This window comes from Astatotilapia calliptera, chromosome 7 (assembly GCF_964374335.1).
Source record: "Astatotilapia calliptera chromosome 7, fAstCal68.1, whole genome shotgun sequence".
Lineage (NCBI taxonomy): Eukaryota > Metazoa > Chordata > Actinopteri > Cichliformes > Cichlidae > Astatotilapia > Astatotilapia calliptera.
In genome coordinates, this window is record NC_137428.1 from 14,625,840 (window position 1) to 14,648,840 (window position 23,001).

Genomic DNA, 23,001 nt, shown 5'->3' on the forward strand with positions numbered 1-23,001 from the left:
TGATGCCACGTGATTGTTAGTAAGGTCAGCTGATTCTCACTGGGGGAAAAAAGGGAAGCCTGCTGCTGTCCTTGGTGCTTGCTGCCTTTGGTACCATGGACAGCTCCCTCATTTTTCTCCACAGGTGAGTGTCTCACTCTTTGGGTGGTGTTTAGCGTGCACAGAAGAGCAGAACAAAGCAAAAGCAAACAGAGCTTCTTTATACCCTTGCACAGCTGCATTCAAACTAGAGGTTTTCCTCACATGCTCTTTTCCCCACTGTGGGCTTTTTGTCTGTACCTCCCTGACCCCCCCCCCCCCCCCCCCCACACACACACACACACACACACACACACACTCCATCTCAGTTTGTGGGCTAAAGGTCATTGAAGCTTGAGTAATTCAGGAAACTTATTCAGCCTCATCTCTACAAAAACCAGATCTGGCCAGGTTAAACTACAGATACCTGTAGAGTAAATCCACACTTGGATGTGTGGCATCATTTTGATAAGAAAAACACTCATTTTTGCTTAGAACACTAACACTAATTATACCTCGTGTCATAGCTGAAAGGCCGGAGGTTCCTTTAAACGCTCTACACACCATCAGTGTACCAATTTAGGAAGACAGTAAAAAGAGAAACTGAAGTAAGGAAAAAAACAAATAGGGTAGATAAGGAGAAAGAAAGAAAGAAAGAAAGAAAGAAAGAAAGAAAGAAAGAAAGAAAGAAAGAAAGAAAGAAAGAAAGAAAGAAAGAAAGAAAGAAAGAAAGAAAGAAAGCATTTTTTATACATAGCTTCTGCCATCATGATGCCTGTTTGGTAAAATGAAATAAAAAATATTGTGACCTATTTTTAAAAAAAATATTATCAATACTCTTTTAAATTTTATGCAATCAGTAAATATTCGTTATCTTAAAGCTAACACCTTCTTAGAACCTTTCATAGTAAAAGCACCTAAATGTTGATACAAGTATATTTCATAGATAGATCCTAACAGTTTTCCTTTCTTCCTCTGTTAAAACTAACAACCTTGTTGTTTGTCTGTTCCTCTAAATGTTATCTTGAATGGCCTTCAGTCGTGTAAAATGAGCCAAAATTCACACCTAATTTCATTCAAATGAGGCCCCATTATGCTTAAAACAGTCTCACCCAACACGAATTAGCGCATCGCATGTTTGCTTAACTGCAACTAACAAAACGAGGCTGTTGGTAAATATTGAAATTCCCTTCGATTGGTGGCCACTCTGTTAAAGCGCCGGGTGACCACGCTCTCCCTATTGATGAGCTCCTGCTAATCCATCGCATTTCCCTGCAAATAGCTTTCTGCATGAGAAAAGGCCCGCGTCCCCCCTCCTCCTCCTGTCTTCGCCCAGCACAGCCTTGTTCGGCTACTCCCTCTCCCAACAAGCTACTTCTAGTCCGATTCATTTCAGAGGCGTGCCCGTTGTACCTATGCACTGACATTTTCACGTTCATCGCCAGTAAAATGTTCTGACGTTCATAGTCTAACCTGCAACTGATGCATTCCCTTCTAAAGCCAGTGCCGTCTCCGTGACCCACCGTGAAACTTCCTCATGCCTGTTGGCCTCTATCAGCGCCACTACAAACACCCTGCATCCACGGCCTAGGTGTTTTCTGCTCAGGGTCCGCTCGGAGGCTACAGCTATGAACGTGTAACCATAACAACTGCGCTCTGATTGGCTCTTCTGGCACGGGAATTAACAAGGGCGTCATCCAATCTCAGCGCAGGAAGCGCGTCGCGCTGGCAAAACCTCGTGATAACCAAGGCACAGGGACGTGCAAGTGGCGACGTGAGGTGAGCCTGAAGGAAATTACTGGACCCCAAACAAAGCGTGAGCAAAAGGGATAAATTATTTAGAAGTAAACACGTTTAAAAAATGATGTTTTAACATTGAATTGGCGAGAAAACATGTCTGGTTTGGCCATTACGCAGTCCATCAGCTGGCGCAGCTGAATTTTTTCTCCCCTCTTCTCCTCTGGATTTGTGGATTGTGACAAGTAGCAGGACAGCGACCAAACAGGACCAGGACTACAGCAGTTCTCGGGGATTGTCACTCCGCTGCCTTTGAACGACAGGTCCCTCCAGTTTTCGCCTGACAGCACACCTCTCTGAGCCAAGACGTTGTTCCGCGTAAACTCGGAGTGCCCAAGTCCGAGCAGCGCAGTCCGCGTGGGTAGGTCGGCACTCGGCGTCCTGCAGGCCGGCGATATGATGGTCCAGTGTGCCGGGTGCGAACGGCCCATCTTGGACCGGTTCCTCCTCAACGTGCTGGACAGAGCCTGGCACGCCAAGTGCGTCCAGTGCTGTGAGTGCAACTGCAACCTCACCGAGAAGTGCTTCTCCAGAGACGGAAAGCTCTATTGCAAAATTGACTTTTTCAGGTAACTGAATTTGGAATCAAGAGGTCTTCAAAAAAAAAAGAGAGGGAGAGAGAGAGAAAGAAAGAAATCACGCTTTGATTCAAGCATTCGTCAACACCTTTACAATAAGGGAAATTATTTTGGGGTTAAAGATTGATAAAAAAAAATAATAATAGAAGAACAGGATGAAGAAAAATACAAATTAAAGCCTGGCACATAAAGTCGAGCTCGGTGCGCTGGACTCAGGTCATAGGCCACGTTAACCCGTACTTGGATTTTTTTTTATGGTTAAAGGAATTTAAGATAAATCTAAAAGTATACATTTTCCCTTATTTGTTAATAATATCCGTAATTTTTAAAATGCATGATTTTTACCTATCTCTGTGTGGTGACATTTTTAGGAAATGATATGAACCGTGTGGCGTCAAAAGGGGCCTCTATTATAAAAGAATGGACATATAAATATATTGATTCTGTATCCTCGTGTATTCTGTGCTTATTTTTTTTCTTTTCTTTAAAAAAAATCTATTTCCAGCTCCAGACAACACTTTTATTTCAAACACCCATTAGGCTATTAACCGGTTCACAATTTCCAAAAAGTGTTCCAGATAATTGAGTGATAAGTGAAGCCCTTGTTTGTCACTCTCTTAGCATCATTTTCATTTGTATGTGTCAGTTATTTTCTCCCAAATTGTCTAATGACATGTAAGACACATCAGCCTTTGTTGGGACGGGGCTATTATTGGCCTCGCGCGGCCTTGGCCGTCATATTACCACAGGTCCCATCAAGCGGTGGATTTAAATGGCCAGCCATTAGCTAGGCGAAACAGTAATCACCCTAATGTGTCCATTTGTTGTGTAAGTAGAGTTGTGCCCTTTCGCTGGGGGAGGCTTGGTCACGCATGTGAAAAGCGGATAGTGATGCGATACCATTGTAAGTGAATGGAAAGGCAAGCACAGTGTTAAAACAATGCTCCACAACAAGGGTGTCTGCAGTCACCCAAAGGCTTAACCAGCCCCCGACAGGCGGACTTAAAATCCAGCTACAGCAGGCCCAAAGTGAGCCTTAAGCATCTGTTCAAACTCTTTCCATCAGTAAAGACATCTGGGCAGGCGAGAAATACTGTAAGCGTCACTCAGTCAAATGTGCTTTATCGCACTTCTTTTGAGAGTAATTAAAAAGAGAGAAAGGGGAAAAAACGGACTCACCCCGGCAAATGAGGAGGGGGAATTTTAGTGAATTTATTTTTGGGCTATTTGTGTATCAAATCGATGAGTCTTCCCACCCAGTGCTATTTAAGCGCGGGTGAATATGGATTAAGAGAAGATTTGCACGCTAAGATGCTCCTACTCTGCCTAATCCTATAATATATCCACGAGTACAATGTGTTGATTGTCACTAATACGTTTTGCGTGGGGTTATTGTCAGAGCACCTCAATCAAAATTAGGAAGGTTTTTAAAAAAAAAAAACTTTCTCTAAAGTCTTTTTCTAAATGATTTTAATGGCTATGTTATCAACACTCTCATAGAGAGAGGTGCTCTGGTTGAGTAATTACCTGTTACGTTTTATTTACTAAAAACGTTACAGTGGATTATTATTATTATTATTATTATTATTATTATTATTATTATTATTATTATTATTATTATTATTATTATTATGTGTTAGTGACATTTATATCACTTGCTAAACTAAAGGCGTTAAACCTGTTTATTCCTTCTAAATTAATATTATTTTAATACCAGCTTCTTTTTAGTATTAATGATTATATGATGGATGTGGGTAATTTCTAACAGACCCCTTTACGCGCTGCCGTCATAAAAAAAAAATCTCAATCTCACCTTCATTTTTCGTTTTCCGTGCAGGCGATTTGGCACTAAATGCGCTGGCTGTCTGCAGGGAATCTCGCCGAACGACTTGGTCCGCAAAGCTCGAAGCAAAGTGTTTCACCTAAACTGCTTCACCTGCATGGTGTGTAACAAACAGCTGTCCACGGGAGAAGAACTCTATGTGATAGACGAGAACAAGTTTGTGTGCAAAGATGATTATCTGAGCTCCGGGGCCATAAAGGAAGTCAACTTGAACTCAGGTAAGCGAAGCGACACCAGGCCTGCGCTGCGTTTTTGTCTCCCATTCAACAATAAGCAATGATAACAATAAGAGGGCTGCTGAGGGCGTTGTTTATTTTAATAACCGTGGAACCGATTTAAAAAGAAAGAAAGAAAGAAAGAAAGAAAGAAAGAAAGAAAGAAAGAAAGAAAGAAAGAAAGAAATCGGATGAATAAATTGGCAATCAGCATTTTAATAGACAAAAGAAAAGCAGAAGTGGCGGCTTTAAATATAAGTTGATGCTGAGCTTTTGCAGCATTCCGCGGAGAGCATCTCACAGTAACCTTATGAGATGAATACTTTCAATATTTACCTCCAAAGAACAATAGCTTTCTGTTATTATACGTCAGGGTCCACTGGGGATGAGTCTGTTGGTCTGGCCGTGTGTGCTGCTCCTCATTCCACTCTATTTATCCTTATAAAAAGCTCAGGAGGGCAGCAACTCCACTCCACACCCTATTTACTAAAGGTGTCACGCGTCCCTTTTTCATAAACCCTTTGTTTTGATCTCCAATATAAATCTCTTCATTTGCTCGCAAATGTAATATGGCTGCATGCCCGTATGTCATCTTTTTTTGTGTGCGTAAATTGGAGATGTTAGCAACTGTGGATTTTTATTTTTATTTTTTGGTATTATTTTGCGCATTTGTTTTTTGCGTTTTGTTTGATACTTCAGATATTATTTAAGAAAAATAAATATACAAATAAAGAAAGAAGGGAAAACAGAAACTGGGAGACAAAAATTCACCGAGGGGCGTAAAAAACGCATTTCATTTACCATTAGGTCAAGTTTCGGATGCGTAATAGTCAGCAACGCTTGTGTGCATCTCCAAGGCTGATTAAAACAGCCCCCCACCACCACCCACCGCACCCCGCCACCCCCCACCTTGACATTTCGGATCGTGACCTGACCTTCCTTCTTGTTTGTCCCCCCACCCATCCGCCCCGTCCCCCAGTGTCGTCGTGCACAGATAGGAGTTTATCGCCGGATCTGCAGGACCCAATACAGGACGACATAAAAGAGACGGACAATTCAACGTCCTCAGATAAGGAAACGAACAATATTGAGAACGAGGAGCAGAACTCTGGGGCCAAAAGGCGGGGGCCCCGGACCACCATCAAGGCCAAGCAGCTGGAAACGTTAAAGGCTGCTTTTGTTGCCACGCCGAAACCGACCCGGCACATTCGAGAACAGCTGGCACAGGAAACAGGGCTGAACATGCGCGTCATCCAGGTAAGATCAGCTGTGTTGTTTGTGGATCGCTGGAACTTTTTTTTCTTCGATTCAGATGAGGGAGGGATCTGCGGCGACACGGACAGATTAGAGACAGATGACACATTATAAATCAAAGGAATTACTTTTTAATTTTACTGAAATGTGCAGACATTTAATTGAAAGCCTCATCATCTATTAGTGAAATGCCAAAACACGATGCGGACTATTAGATGAATATATGCCACATTTAAACGAACCCCACCACCTGCTGTATGTAAACTGTCTTCCTTGTTTGTTTATTTTGGCTTTATTTTTGTGTTGTGGAAGTATTTCATGAAATATATGGATTTGGTTGATTTTATTTTGTACTGTAGCATTTTTTTTCCTAGCTTGTAAAACCCCCCAAAAAACAGTCCAACATATGGAACTGCAGGCAGCATGGTGCCTAAAATGAGAGTTTCATGTTTGCATTAACAGTAGATTCACAATATGCAGAAAAGCATTGTTTTTAATGTTCACACTTACTTATTTTATTATTTATTTATGATTGACTTTTATAGAAATATGGTTACAACATTTGATACTTTTATTTAAACGCAAGTTGTTTTTTTTAAATTACTGCATTCAAAATCATAAATCACACTTTATTTTTTCTATAAAAAAGAGTCTCCTACTTGCTTGTAATTTCAGCATAAAAACATCAAAGCACACTTTGAACTTACACTAATACATTTTATTGATGCATGAGAAATACATTATTTGTAAAAGAATTTCCTTTTTTGGGGTGCAGACTGTGTTTGTTTCAGCAATAACATGTGATGCACAGCCATGAAATTAGTGAAAGGTTAGCTTTGTTTTTGCCAAAGGTAAGAGGAAACCCACATACAAACATGTTGTGCAATACAACACAAGCATACACTGTTTTTGGACCTCTCTGCCATCCTCAAAACACACACACAGACACACATGCAAGCACACATGCTTGATGCCTGGGTGCAGACTGTGTTAGGATGATTAGCACCATCTCTGCCAACTGTGATGTGGCTTTTTGTGCACTCACTGTAATTATCGCTGATTTCACAGATTTACATACCACCCTCCCCTTTCCCACCTCTCCGCTCTTACTCACTTACAGCCCGTGCTTCTCCACCGCTTCATCTATATCATAAACTGCAGCCAGCATGTGCGAGTGTGCAGCAACAGAGCTCAATCGCTCAATGAATCAATCAATCATTCAATGAACCAGCAAACCAGTCGATATATCAGTCAGTCAGTCTGGGCTGCGATAAGCCCCCCCACCCCCCCCCACCCCCCCACCTCCCCACCTCCCCATTCCACCTCTGCACCCTCTGCCTGTGTGTGTTGCTCGGAGCCAAAATGGAGGCTGCGTTTCGTCATCTTCCTCCCTGTTCAGTGTGTGTTAAATACCATTGCTCTCAACGCAGGGAGCCCTGTGAGCCACGCTGCTTCTCCAGCATGCGTATGTAATCCCTAAGCAACGCTCTCTCAAGGGAAGCGAGAGCATTTCCATAAAAATGTACCCTACAGTTAGATGATTGTTCTCAATAAGCAGGTGTTGCGTTTGCCGCTGGAGCACAGAGTGCAGAGCCTAAGTAGTTTTAGGTGTATGTGTGGAAGGGGATATGTGTGTGTGTGTGTGTGTGTTTTTCTTTTTTTTGTGAGTGTGTTTTTGTTAATCTGTAGCACAGTGGGATTCTCCCTCTGGCATAGCCTAGCTGGTGTGAACATAGATCATTATGCAGCAGTGAAGCAAAGGCGAAACGAGATGTGTTATGTGCTTATAATTCAAAGACATTCTTCCATATGATGCACCGTTTTGCAATTTTGAAACCCTCCTTTGTTTGTCTTTGAAAGACAGTTTATTTAATCTCAGTGGTTTAACTTCATATGGCTTTGTATTTGGGGCCGTTGATATTACTTTGCTATTCATCTGAAATTTGCAACAGGAAACTGCCATCATCACTGGAAAAATGGAGCAGAAATTGTTCCTTTCTTGTTATTATTCAGTCATCGCTGGCTTTCCTAATTTTTCATTTTGATCCTTTTGTGCTTTTTTGACATGAACTCTAACACTGTAGCACAAAACGCCTCCCGATTCATTATGTGCAAACAACGATTTGATTATACCTATGTAATTCTTGTGTCGCACTGCAGAATGTTCATATGAGATTGAGTTCTTTGACTTTTTCTGTTAATGGCATTTTTATGGGTTTTTATACTTTAAAAACCCATAGAACCCATCAAGTCATTTTTGAAGCTGAATTTCAAGCATTTACACCTCAATTAATACAAATGAAAACAGGCCACAGCTAATTGTGGTACAGTAAATACAGTTCAAAATGGGTGCAGAGGTGCCAGATAATTGGGAGGCAAGTACGTTGTGTCATTTCTGGGAAATAGTTTGCAGCTTCTGAATAAAAGCTCTTTAAAGGAATCAATTCATTTGAATTTAATTGTGAAATTTGAAAGTGGTGCAAACTTTGCAACATTGAGCATTAACAGTAAGAAAAACCCTTAAAACGATTAGTTGGTCCATATGTAATTGTTTTAGCTTTTCAATTGTGGTTCACAGATTTTTTTTTTTTGTTTTGTTTTTGATCACACCCCAGTGTTACTCTCACATCGACATCATTTGTGCGTTTTTACAAGCTCTGCAAGGTTTACTACAGTTTGAGTGAATGGTGATTTGAAAAAGGATGACAATAAACTACAAATTTGTAAAAAAAAAAAGAAAAAAGAAAAAAAAGAAAGAAAAAAGATGAGATCGGCTGATAACTCAGACCCTGGTTTGTTTCAGGTCTGGTTCCAGAACAGAAGATCCAAAGAACGGAGAATGAAGCAGCTGAGTGCTCTGGGCGCCCGACGGCATGCCTTCTTCAGGGGCCCGAGGAGGATGAGGCCGCTGGGAGGCAGGCTGGAAGACCCAGACATCTTAGGACCTGGAGCCTACGGTTACTATGGAGGTAAGAAATGAACGCTGTGACAACAGATGCAGTGCTAGCACAAATTTAGTGCACACTTCTTGCTGTGTCTTTAAATACACTCAGATACCACACCTGCAGGTTCTTTACCTCTTGCAATATTAATGCGCAATATGGAGCAAGTGCAATAGCAAATATAATCTGTATCCCTGGTTTCACACTCAAAAAAAGGTGATATTGTGTAAGCAAACTGCAGTTCTGAGGAAAGCAGGTGCCTGGAGGATGTTTTTCACGTTGCAAGTATATCACATAAATCTGCTATATATTAGAATACAGGTGGAGCCCCAGTGTACTTTATTGGATCATTTGCTTTCACATTACTTTCTTGAATCCACTCATCTTTTGTTCAGAGATGAAATGATCAGGACTTGAGTCTAAGTCTAATCTCGTGCACGCTGCACTCAGTTTGTGTGGTACACAATAACCAGCTAAGAAGCTTTTAACTGTTAACTGTTCCGAGCACAGCTCTGTAGTCTGGTTATCTCAGCGCGCCCAGAGGAATGTAAATAAAGTTTCAATCCTGTTGAACTGTCACATTTGTTACATAGCTAGGAGAGAAAATGCTAGATAGGAGCACATATGTTCCAGTGGGACACTTTGCAAACAAAGCTTGCAGCATGGGTGGCATGACTGAAGTGTGATTTTTTTATTTTTTTATTTTTTTATTTTGGCCTTTCAGAATGGTGAACTTCAAAAATGGCACCTGTAATGGCTCCACTATATTTGTGAGAATTGATTTCTGTGCCATTCAGCAATAGAAACACGTCTCCCTTCTTGTCTCTCTTAACTTTTATTCAGCATGAAGTTGCACCTAATAACCCTTTCCAAGATCACAACTTGTGAGTGTCATTCACTTTCTGAAAAGTAGCTAGCTTCCGTCTTAAAAACACAGCTGTGAGAGAAGAATACTTGTTCAAAGAAAGAAAGGGTGCGTTCGATAAGGACGTTAAAATGAATAGAAGATTTATTCATTTTAAAGAGAGATGCATTCATTTTAACCAAAGCCAGACACATACCTCCATACAGGAATATATTTAGCTATTGCTATATAAGATAAGCTAGACTTATTAGTGCACTAATATACTGACCATTCTAATGCAAATAACTACAACGAACAACACCCTGATGAAATATTTCTGCTGCCACAAGGGGAAAACAAGGCATGCATTTGCACTTATAGTCCAAAGGTTTCATAAAAAAAGGAGTTGGTTTGTTGCTGAAATAGATTCTCCAGTTGGTGTAGAGATTGTCAAAAAAACATTGCTTTTTAAAGGTCATAAAAAAATAAAGAGAAAAAAGACCCTTTGCTTCAAAAGAAAATAATCTCAAGACAAAAGAGCGAGATAACAACACAGCGCTAACGCAACAGCCGCCCCACACTGTACTGCAGGAATAAAGCCGATGCACCTGTCATGCATATCAGCAGTTTGTTTTTGATGGACAGTCTGTGAGTTGCTGTTTCCATACAGCACCTCCTGCACCTCTACCTGAAGGGCCCTGGCATTGAGGATACAATAAACCGGAGCCATCAAGGCTGCAACACAGGGAGTGGGAGGGGAAAAGAGAGGACAAAAAACCTCCATCCCTCGCTCTCATGTCTCTCGCTTTCTTTGCACTCTGCTTTTCACACCCTTTTGTCCCACGGCAGCGCAGGCCAGCCTGCTTGCCTTTATCTAAGCTCGCTGCCTCCTCGTGTTCCTCTGCTGCTGTTCAGAGCGAGCGATGCCTGTGTGTGTGGTATGATGCATCTGCATGTATGAGTGTAATTATAGTTTGCAGAGCTGACACTCCCCTCAGCACCTACCCTGGTCTCTCTCTCTCTCTTTCATCCGCACACACATGAACACACCACAAGACAAGCTTTTTGCTTATCCCCAAGGTCAGCTGAACTAGCAGGAGCCTGTTTGGGAAATCTAACAATTAGCTTGTTTGCAAAACCTTTGATTATACCTCCTGATAATTTATAACAAATAAATAAAACAAAATTACACACTACGACAAATAAATGCAGATTTTACAATTAGGCCGAATGTTTCTTGAGGTATAACCTGTTAGTTCTCGAGCCTCCCCGTTTCGACTGAAATAGCAGTGAGAAGAACATATGGTAGGAGTGGAGAAATGTTAGTGTAGCATCTGGGGCACGGGGATAAAACCTGTCATCGATCTCGGTTCACGGCGGTGCTGAAACCGAATAGATTTAATGCAACTCTGGGAGTTTGGAATGAGAAACAGGAGGCAGTTGAAGGTTTGTAGTAATTGTTGATTAGTAGATGCAAAGAGTGTATAAAGTAACAGGCTATTTGTTAAGCCAATCAATTCTTTCTAAACTGTTTTGGTCATTGCTTATGATGAACAACACACGAAATAGAAAATCACTTAATATTTAATCATTTTAAAAATCACCTTCCAGACTTTTTGCAGTGCAAGCACTGCCTGTGGCTACTTGTCATCTGAGTCCACTGTGCTGGCTGTAGTGGAAGAATAATTGCAGTGCCTGTTTGAAAGCATAGCTGTGTTGATTTAAGATCGATTCATTTTGTTTTTTCTAATAATAGGGGCACATATTCATATAATTTAAGTTTCTTGTATGTAAGGAACAGGTTAGCTTAAAGCTCAATATACAACCTTGGGAACAGCTATAGTCTGTCTTAGTTATTAGATTAAATCTTCCTGTCTGCAACATTAAATCTCAAAAAGTACAAATACAAACCCTTTTTCAGGTTGACTGCTGTATATAGGATATGAGCTCCCCTGAAAACACGATTTGCAACATTTTGGGTGGTCTCTAAAATACTGACAATATACTACTGTTGCGATTCTGCATGTAGAATTAAGCTATTATATTGCATGACTACGTGCAATCACAGTTTAATGTGAATTCTTATGGGTGGATTTGTTTCCTTCAGTCAGAGCTAGCATTTTCTTTTCCACTGTTTGTGCTGAGCTGGTCAAAAGAAGTCTTTGTGCTAAGCTAAGCTGAGTGGAACTGCCCTTTGGTGATTGCATTACATCTATGAGACAACCTCAAGAGTAGCATGGGCTGCCCTTAATAATAGCCTTGGCAAGACGAGTGTTCATCTTAAAGACCATAGTTGTTGCCAGTTTAAAACACTAAATGCACCATACACACTACATGCAAAGAAGTTACAGGGAGTTTGCAGGGTTGATTCAGTAAATGGTTGCTGGCTTCATATCTGCTACATTATTTGATATGTTTAAATTTAGTATAGGTTTCTCATTTGTAGCCGAGACCAGAAGGTCATATTTTGTGTTTCGACTGGCAGATTTCCAGGTACTCTGGATCAAAAGACCATCTTATAAGCGATGATAATCCCTTAGAAAGTTGTTTTAATTATGCAGTCAACAGGGATAGTCTTTGGGGATGTCACTGTTTATTTTTGACACTCAAAACTCTTCTTCTACTATGGGAACCAGAAACAAAATTGTGCTGTAGAAGTACGAGCGAGGAAACAAAGAGATGTCTGAAACCTCTAAGAGGCATAAGCATGCCAGTCAGTGTCATAGGTTAACCAGGAAATATTTATTTATCCAAGTATGCAATGAAGAACATCTTTGAAAGCAACAAAATCTGTTATTAATGTGTCAGTTGTTTGCTCTTTGTTCGCTTTGAAGTGAACGCCAGGAGAAGGTGCAGACATTTTCGGCAAGACGAACCACGACCTGGCTCAGAGTGTTATAGAGGAAGCATTTTAAACATGAAGGTTCTGCAACAGATATATTTTTAGCCATTCTGTATGATGCATCTAGTTTGCACTTTCTGCACTATAAGAGTAAATCTACTCTTATAGGTGTAACAACATGTTGCACAAAAATCTGTGCAATCAAAAGATTAATTCTATTGATGACAAAATATTTGGCTTTTTTTAATAATGTGACTAACGGTCCAAAAAGTCACAATGACCTGCTTTCATTTCATGATTATCACAGTAATGAAAAATTCACTTGTAACCATAAGCTAATCTATAACTTTGCTGTTTGTTGTATTTTATTTATTGGGAATTAATTAGCCTTCAAGTGGCTGAATAGGGTCATGACTGAAATCTTTCCCGCCACATATTGTTGATCTATTTACAACTTGTTGTAGTTTATGTATAAAATATTTTTTAATAATATATTTTTTTCTGTTAATTATGGATTCCTGGCTAACAGAGCTAGAGTAGAAAGATTAACTACTGCAGAAGCATTAAGGCGAATACTCAATGCCCAAAGTGCTGATGGAGATGAATGGGTTAATGCTGTTAATTCATAAAAGTGACTGAAACCCATAATTATTTACATTAGAAATTCTGAGAATGTCAAATAAATGAAAGAGTACAGGTATGCTGAATGACCTCACTCGGTCATTTTCATAATTAGGTAGTTTGGTTGCATGAGGGTTGAAGTCCAAAAGCAAATTCAAGGTTGTGGCGAGAGATTTGGGAAATAAATGTGTACAAAAACATACAGAATGAGCAGTTATACAGTTATTTATGATACTAATCTAATACAATATTAACATAACATTGATAATAAACCTTTAAATATCATGGTTGTCATCGGGGCTTAGCTATCGTGACACTGGATACAAACACAGTGGGAACATGGCAAGATGGAGTCACGCTGACACGATGCTGAAAGCACGATGTAGTGGACAAAACAGTGGAGAGAGGTATAAATAAAAAGGAGAAATAGCATGAAAAAAAGATTTCTAACGACATTTTAATGCCATTCTCCTTTTCTAACTTTTAACATCTGAGCTGTTCTTGCTAATTTTGCTTTTTTATTTTTTACTTTTTCAAAATTGATTTTGTGTCGTGAAGTGTTGGTCAGATGAAATGAATAAAAAGATGTCAAACTGTGTGGGACATCTGGTGTTGACCTCTGACATTTCTTTTGGACTGGTTGAATAATAATAAAAATAGCCATCAAATAATTCTTTGCTGAGTGATCAACACTAAAGTAGAGAAACCACCCGTAGTTCAGCAAATAACCACAACCCAGTAATGTAGAAGCAAGCGACAGCGCTGGTGTTTGTCATCAGACCTGACAGAGAGAAGCAGCCGACAGGACATGGCAGGGCTGCAGGGAAGCTGGAATCTCATTTTGGAATTTCTCATCCAAATCCAGAAGTTTCTGTAGGGGAATCCATCGAGGTACACGCATGGCTGCGAGCTGAATGAGGGAGAGGGAGATGAATGCACTGTGTAAGAGGCGAGAGAACTGAGGTGGAGAGGTGTGGAGTTGTTTATACACTCAAATGAGGCTGTTGGAGACCGGTTGGTTGGGAATTGGACATGATCAATTTCACCACTTAGGTAGGGGTGGAGCCGTGTGTATAAATGTAGACTGCTTGGGGGAACTGTAAGTGTTTTATGTATCTGATAGAAAGTCTAACCACATGTGTTCTCTTCTTACACCACAGAATACCAAGGTGACTATTATGGACCAGGGACCAACTACGACTTCTTTCCCCATGGCCCTCCATCATCACAGGCTCAATCTCCAGCTGACTCCCCCTACATCCTGGGCTCTGGTCCCGGAGCGATGGAGGGTTCAGGCCACCACCCGTCAGATGACCAAAGGTTCACGGACATGATCTCCCATGCGGAAACTCCCAGTCCAGAGCCGGGCTTACCAAACTCACTTCAGCCTGTCCCGGGGGAGGCATTCGGGGGTGGGCCCAGTCCTCCTTTCTCCTTGGCCAGTAATTCCAGTTACAGCGCTCCAATGTCCCACCAAGGCCAGGAGATGGGAGAAACCACCGCTTGGTAAAGGACAAAAACACAGGGACCATTGCCTAGGCTGAATGTCAGCCTAGTTAATTCAGGAGATGAATTAAAAAAACAAACAAAACAAACAAAAAAAAAACCATTGTGGGGTGAAAATTACAGCTCAGATTTTTATGGACTGATTTTCACAACTGATGAACTGATGGACAGAATCAAGAATGGGATAGCTTGTAGGAGAACGTAATATTTGCTGCCCAGTAGACACTCCAAAGCATATCCCTTCCTGGATTACTGGACTTGAAATATATATATTTAAAAAGAAAAAAAAATGCGATTCCACCCAGCAAAAGTGCTTCTCGCCTTCCCCTTGACGTTAATGACGGTATCATCTAATAGGGAGAAATGCCAAAGGGGACATGTTTAGTTCTCTTAGTTTCTCACCACCTTCTTTAAGACATTGCTTCAAAGCAGTATTAGTTTCCATTCTGTTGCTCTTCAATGCCACTTCACGCTCAGCATAACAAAGGAGCCGGTTTTGATACATGCTTTAATGTTCATCTACGCCTGTTTCAATCGAGGCAGCTTATTTTAAACATTCGCCAACATGTCAAATCAAAAGCTGCCACTTGATAGACACGCTGACACCTCCAGCACGGCACTGACATTCTCTAGCCCACGTCTCAGCTATAAGTCCCTTAATGCACACAAAGCGTTCTTGATCATAGCTCAAAAGAAGGATGTCTATACCATTATTCAAAACACGGACACAATTATACAGACACTTGTACCCACACACACACACACATACACACACACGGACAAATCTCACACCCATCGAAGCGGCCCTGATAGTTCTGCTCTGCACACTGCTTCACCTGACCTTCCTTTTGTTACTGTCCCTTTTAAAAAACATGTTTTAATGGAATTGATTTTCAAAAGAACATTGAACCCATAATGGAGAATGTCCTTCAACAGCTGAGGTCTCCTTCCTCTAAAGAGAGAAAACAAAAGAGGGGGCAGACAACATCTGTGACATTACCGCTGTCTGCTCCGAAGCACTCATTGCCATCTAGTGGCCACATTTTTAAGGCACAGAGAATTAAAATAAGCTCAAAAGCGGCAGACTCGGGTTGTGTGTGTGTGTTTGTGTCTATCACTGTGTGTGTGAACATCTTTGTGCTTCAAAGGACAAATTCTCTGCATTTTATTTCAGACCGATCAGGGCCAAGTGTCACCACAGCTGCTATTTGAAAAGTCCGCCTTTGTGAAAACATATTAAAAGAAAGAATGATTATTTTTTGTCTCTCAATTCCTAATTTCAACTCCATGTCATTCTTTACTCTCTCAGCTCAATCTCATCTCTACACAAAATGTCTCAAACAGACCACATCTAACACGAGGAATGCTGTTTTTTTTCTGCAATGAGTTAGCTCTACTTGAAATTTTGTTTTCAGATCGTCTGTATTTCCTTTCAACATTGTTTCAGATGTAGGAAGAATGTGTCTCTTTTTCTGTTGTATGGAGATATTCTTGGATACAGGACTGAGTGGGAGCTTGTCTGTGTCTTTCTGAACGCTTGCGAGTGTGTATGCTTGTTCGTGTGTGTGTGTGTGTGTGTGTGTGTGTGTGTGTGTGTGTGTGTGTAGATTTATGGGGGGGAATTGGGGCAAGGCTGTATTATTTCTATGTAAATAGCACTGGTAATAAAACCTTCTCTTATAACTTGAAGATCTGGTTTCTTGTTTAGTGTCGTCACACATCTTTTCTTTAATTTGCTGTAAAGCAAAGTAGTACTAGCATGATTTCAAAGCAGCCATAATTTGCTTTAGCTACTCATTAAGTTTGAGAGAACAATATCGCACTCTTAACTCAGCTACACCTGTTTAGCATTTACTGTGCTGATAATGATTACAATAAGAAAAATGATTAGCTTGTTAAAATTATGCATTACAGTAAAACTAACAGCCCAATAAAATACAAAGCAGTTCATATTAGCTTGATCCCAATCAGCTATAACACATATATCTTTGTTAGGACATTTTATAAAAAATTAATCAGTTGTAACACTTTTGATGTTACTGATACTGCTGAAGACACTTATGGATAAATGCAATTTTAGGGTGGTTGCCAGCCTCAACACATGCAAGAATTCACTGCAATGCAGTGGCGAGCACTTTGACTACTTGTTTTACCAATTGTGTTTATCGTGTGTGGATTAAATGCACATTTATTTACTTTTTCAACTATGAGGTTAGAAACACAACATTAGCATTTGATTAGCTTACAAAAATTGCCGTGATGAATATCTTACCCATATGGAAACGATATATATAAATCTTATAAAGTTTGTATCTGTCTTGTGTGAAACTTGTATGAAAAGCATACAAGAGTGAAAATAGATATAAGATCCCTTGAAAAGTTATATAAATTAAACTTGTATGTTTTGGATACTTACTAAAACAATATATGAAAGTAATGAGAAAGTGGCCACTTTCATGAGTAAATGAAGTAGGCCACATCTTATGCAAGTCTTTTGTAAGTTTTTACTATTTCTTTTCCATACTGGTAGCTACCAGCGGCAGAGGCAAAGTGACATTATCCTTAATCTGGGGTCATGTTTAATGGTTAATTTTGATTAAGCTGAATATTGTCTGTCCTTCAATACTATTTTTGCTCTTCGCCTCCACTCATGGGTGGAATGTGTGGCTCTCTGTTTGCTAAATGCTCAATAACCAGCTAGTTCGTAACTTGACTCTCTCTGATATCTGCTGTTCCAGTGGGTTTGTGAGGGGTTGTTCACTGCTAGCTAGGGTTGCAACGATACTCGTATCGATATTGAACTGTTCGATACAGTGTTTTCGGTTCGGTACGCATATGCATCGAACAATACAAAATTTTAATTTATTTTATCAACTTTTCTTCTGACGATGCTGTCCGTGTTGAGAGCTCAGTGGATCTGCATTCGACTACTCCGCCTAGGCTGCACTGTCGAGCGCAGATCCACTAAGGGCAGCGCAAGCTAGCAAGACAGAAGCTAAGCACGTTGCAACATGGCAAATTGAACCTCCCCCACCCTCATTCAGATCTGGCCTTTGGAACTATTTTGGTCTTCATGTGAAGTATGACCCTGAAGGTAAGCACATCATGGACTAAAGTAAAACAGTATGTTGGATGTGCCACGCAATGCTCAATTACATGGGTGGAAACTACTGCGTTAGCGTAGTTAGCTCGTTAACGTGTTGACGCCGTCCAGCCCCTCGCACGGGGTGATCCGCGGTAGCTCGTTAACGGAGATTTGCCGTGTTGTGGCATTAATGTCATTTCAGATTAACGCTGACAGCACTAGTGGGAACACAACGAATATGACTGCACATTTACGCCGACATCATCCTAGTGCAAAGACAAGTGGACGCAGACAAAAACAACAAGCACGCATGCTACAAACTTTACCTGAGTCATTTAGACCGTTAGCACATGATTCTCCTTATGGGGACCTGATATGTTTAATATCCTTGTGTCGCATTGGACAGTTACACCTCCACTGTCTTGGACTACATCTGTTTCTGTGTGGACAATGTAACAACTTGGAAACGATTCCGTGTGTTCCCTAATAATCCACCCTGGATGACACACGGAGTTCAACAACTTATTCGAACAAGGAACAACGCTTTCAAATCCGGGGACCAGGAGGCATACAGTGCTGCCAGGGCCAACCTGAGAAGAGGCATCAAGACTGCCAAGCAGCAGCACAGGAGGCGTATCGAGGCCAGGTTTGAGAACAACACAAACCCAAGGCAGGTCTGGGAGGGCATCAGGGCTATCACGGACTACAAAAGAAGAACACCATCACCCTCAGCCGACAGTTCTACTCTGGCTAAGGATCTAAATCTCTTTTATGCCCGTTTTGATAGGGAGAACACCGACCCTGTCCTGTTCCCTCTCCCCTCAACCGACCCTGCTCCGGTCCTGAGCACTCATGAGCTGAGGCGTGTGTACCTGAGCATTAATACCAGGAAGGCGGCCGGGCCGGATGGAGTGCTGGGCCGGGTGCTAAAAGACTGTGCTGCGGACCTGGCGGACGTCTTCACCTCTATATATAACACCTTGTTGTCCTGTTCACTGGTACCATCCTGTTTCAAAGCAGCAACCATCGTTCCCATCCCAAAACAGTCAAATGTCACATGTCTGAACGATTTCAGACCTGTGGCACTCACCCCCATTCCCGCCAAATGCCTGGAGAGACTGGTCATTAAACACATCAGAGCTGCTTTTCCACCATCCCTGGACTCGCACCAGTTTGCATACAGGGAGAACCGGTCAACCGAGGATGCGATCGCCACAGTGCTGCACACATTACTGAAGCACTTGGAACACAGGAACACCTATGCACGGCTCCTCTTTGTAGACTACAGCTCGGCTTTTAATACCATCCGGCCATACAAACTCCGTCCCAAACTCCACCAACTGGGACTTAACTCCTCTCTGTGCAACTGGATTGTGGACTTCCTCACTAACCGTAGACAGAGTGTCAGAGTGGGTAAGAACACCTCTTCCACCCTTGTGGTCAACACCGGTGCCCCTCAGGGGTGTGTTCTGAGCCCTCTGCTATACACTCTCTTCACCCATGACTGTATTTCCTCCTGCGCGTCCAATCTCATTGTTAAGTTTGCAGATGACACTACAGTGCTCGGACTTATATCCAACAATGATGAGACAAACTATAGGACAGAGGTGCAACAACTAGAGTCATGGTGCCACGACAATAACTTGGTCTTAAACACCAAAAAGACCAAGGAGATCATTGTAGATTTCCGGAAGAGGGGTCATAACAACCATCTGCCTCTCTTCATTGGCAGTGAGGCGGTGGAGAAGGTGAGCAGTTTTAAATTCTTGGGGGTAACTGTGACCGAGGACCTGTCCTGGGGCAACCATATCACCTCAGTTGTACGGAAGGCCCAACAGCGCCTCTACTACCTGAGGAGACTGCGGAGCGCACACATTCCCAGATCTCTGATGTTGAACTTCTACAACTGTGCCATCAGCAGCGTTCTGACGTATGGATTTCTAGTGTGGTTCCCCAGCTGCACCAAGGCCGATCAGCAAGCACTCCAGCGGGTGGTGAAAGAAGCTGGCAGAATTATTGGAACAAGTCTGCCAGAGATCAGTAATATCTTCCCCACTCGCTGTCTGAGGAGGGGTGCACAGTATCCTGCAGGACCAACATCACCCTGCGCGCCACCTTTTCCATCTGCTGCCCTCAGGGAGAAGGTACAGGTCTATACAGGCCAGAACATCCAGACTGGCCAACAGCCTGTATCCACAGGCTGTGAGGCTCCTGAACTCTCTGCCCCCCTCTCACGGACAATAACCATATCCAACTTCTTAATAGCAATGAACTGGTCTGCATTGGTGCATCATATCTTTATTCTCTTCCCCCTCCTGCCCCCCCCCCTCTTTCTTAAATAGATAACTATCATATCTGATATCATATCTCACAGTACAATAATATTGAATGGGTTGCATTGTTGTATTTTGTCATGTTTCTCAGGTCTTTGTCTGAATTTCTACGAACATTATTGCTAAGGATTGTCTTATTGCATTGGAGTCACACTGGGTTAAATATGTACACTTGGGTTTTAAGGGGTATTTATTATTTTCTTCTTCTTTTTGGGTTGTATGGAAGCCCCAAACGCAATTTCATTGTTCTTGACAATGACAATAAATAAATAAATACTAAATACTAAAATGCTGCTGAGAATATAGCCCAGAAGAAGCGTATAGTATAGCTTTTATTTTGGAAAGAGCCATTTCTCTGTAATAAACTCTTTTTTCCAAAGATGAGTGATTTCTCGATCAGATAGATTAATTTTTTTATTACTTTGTTGTTTCAGCAACATTAAATTTAAAAACTGTACTTTTGCGTTAAAATATATATTTATAATTTTAATAAATGGCAAATTAAAAAAGCATGAACATTTTTTGTATCGAAAAAATATCGAACCGTGACACCAAAGTATTGAACCGAACCGAACCGTGAATTTTGTGTATCGTTGCACCCCTACTGCTAGCAGCAGGGACTAAACCACATAACGACTTGTAGTATTGAAAAATAGTCAACATGTAAGTGCTAAAATGTATTACTCCTAATGTTTTTTTTTTTGTTTGTTTTTTTTGGTTTTTTTTGCCTGTCCCGTTTGGCTCTTTTGCCATCAGAATTGTTGTCTAAAGGCAAAGAAAGATGCCCAACGGATTTACTTTACCAAATTGACCATCCCAGCCTTGCCGTAATGGTCCATTTGATTCACCTTTTATTGTTCATTTTATTTTCACTTACTGAATACGGGACAGACTTGACTGGGGGAAAGAAGGGGAGAAAGAAAGAGGGAAAGAGAAACAGCTGAGAAGAGGGACGGGGGAGAAGGGCAAAAGACAAAAACCAACAGAATGAGCAGTAAAAAAAAAAAAGAAAAATGCATATATCAATCACCTGGATCACCTGCTGAGAAAGAAAAAAGAAAACAAGCAGAAGAGAACAAGAGTAATAGAATAAACAACATCACAATGATATATGGGAATATGACAGTAAATACTAAATATTAAACATTATTGTGCAGCACATAAGATCAACAGAACACAGTGTGCTTTGAGGTAGGAGCCAAAAAGGGTGTAGTTTGTGGGTGTGATCACCCGTGTGTACACCTGTCAGCATGGACGCGCTTGTTTGTTTGTTTTTTTAAAAGGTTCCTTCATGTAATGATCTGCTAGAGGGTGTGGGGGGGGGGGGGGGGGGGGGGGCACAGCCCCGTCCTCCAGGGCATGAAGCAGGTGTGGAGGAGATCAAAACTCCAGACATCCAGAGGCGCCCAGAACACAAGAGACCAAGGAAGACCAACAGAGGGGCAGCCGCGCCACTGTCCCAGAAAGAGCTGAGGAGAGTCCCAGATGAGGGCTCACTCAGCAGCCGCGGAGCAGAAGCCAGGGGGGGTTGCAGTGACACGCCCGTGAGCTCCGCCGGCAGCCAGCCGTGCCTGAGTGACCGAGCCCCAGGCCGAGAGGCCAGGGGCACCCCACCTCCGAAGTGGCCCGAGCGAGCCCCAGGCTCCAGGCCCCGATAAGCGGCCGCCAAGGAGTGAGCCGGTGTGTACCTGGACGCCCATCCCCGGACACAAAGAACCACCAACGCACCGATGTCTGAGGGAGTCCGCCACTGGCAGGGGAAGTGCTAATGATGACTTGCACCCTTACTCCAGCAGTGGAGTAAGGGTGCAAGTACCGATGAGGTCCTGCATTAAAATGATCAGCCTCTCCTTCTCTCTCTTTCGCTATGGTCGGCAGCAGATCACATGACATGGACTAGCAGCCAGCACATGACATGGACTAGCTGCCAGCATTGATGGGGGGCAGTCGGCTCGAGTCACTTTGCTGTGCAGAAGTGGATCAGTGAACTCACCACACACTAGGACAGTTTACTGTGTGCGCAACACATTTTTTGTTGCAATTTTCAAGTAGGGTCATGCTTTCAAACTAGCTCCAAGCTAGCAAATGACCTTTTTTTAGTTTCAAAGAGACGTGAGGGTACCTCCCAAAGTTTGACCTGCACAGGCCCATCCACTCACTGTCCTCTTCAGGTCATGCTGTTACCACCTTTGCTGCAGAAGCACTAAAATGTATAATCCAGGAAGGGATGGGTGCTGTTCATTGTTTTTAAATTCCTTAACAAATGATGTGGCTTGTTGTGTGAATAACTGCACTAACAGTTTGTGCTGTGACAGTAACATTTTATTTTATTTTACAGTGGTCCCTCACTATAATGCGGTTCACCTTTCGCGGCCTTGCTGATTCCCAGATATTTTTTTTGTGCAATTTTGCAGGCTTTTTTTTCCTTTTTTTTTTCTTACAGCATTTTGTGTTCTGCGTCCTGATCGGCTGTAGACCATTGTCAATCAATCTCCTCCGTGCCGTGTCTCCTGTACAGTACAGAATGCATTCAGCTTGTCAAATTTACATAAATCTTCGATCGCTAGCAGCGCAACTCTGAAGTGCTGGACCGTATGGTTGTAGGTTTTCTCCCCAACAAACACAACAATGTTGACGAAATGTTTTGCACCGTCAAAGCCGCCTGCGATAGCACCCAGAAGGCGGAGGAAGATGCTAACCATCGCACAAAAAGTTGGACTTCTGGACATGCTAAAGGAAGGTAGAAGTTACCATATTTTTCGGATAATAAGGCTAATTAAGCAAAACAAAACAGTCAGATAAGTCAAACTTTACTCAACTCATTCTTCTTGCTTCCTCTACTTCCATACTATTAATTCATTAATGTTGAATTCTTTCGCAACTTTTCTATTCCCGTGTTTTGGACCTGTAAACAGGGTTTGATCTTGAACTTTGAGAGAGTTTAAACAAGAGAGAAAAATGTGAAAATGTTCATGCCTGTCTGAGAAAAGTGTATAAAGTGTGTAGTGAGGGGCTTTACAGTCTTAAAACATCAATAATAATTGTAAAAAATGAAGTTGGCTACTTCGCAGATTTCACCTATTGCAGGTTATTTTTAGAACGTAACTCCCACGATAAACGAGG

At 41.8% G+C, this 23,001-nt stretch overlaps 1 protein-coding gene across 1 annotated transcript; it reads left to right on the forward strand.

Moving 5' to 3' along the window:
* Positions 1-1,786: 1,786 nt before the first annotated feature.
* On the forward strand, positions 1,787-16,149 carry lhx5 (LIM homeobox 5). The gene is made up of 5 exons (XM_026173136.2): positions 1,787-2,384; positions 4,231-4,454; positions 5,431-5,708; positions 8,509-8,674; positions 14,115-16,149. The coding sequence occupies exons 1-5, from the start codon at positions 2,212-2,214 to the stop codon at positions 14,462-14,464; spliced, it is 1,191 nt and encodes a 396-aa protein (XP_026028921.2). The 5' UTR covers positions 1,787-2,211; the 3' UTR covers positions 14,465-16,149.
* The last annotated feature ends 6,852 nt before the right edge of the window (positions 16,150-23,001 follow it).

Bases quoted from the DNA above. Each gene is read 5' to 3' on its own strand.
- lhx5 (XM_026173136.2), top strand. From the start codon at position 2,212: ATGATGGTCCAGTGTGCCGGGTGCGAACGGCCCATCTTGGACCGGTTC. The intron at 2,385-4,230 runs GTAACTGAATTT...TTTTCCGTGCAG, and splicing joins TGCAAAATTGACTTTTTCAG to GCGATTTGGCACTAAATGCG. The intron at 8,675-14,114 runs GTAAGAAATGAA...CTTACACCACAG, and splicing joins AGCCTACGGTTACTATGGAG to AATACCAAGGTGACTATTAT.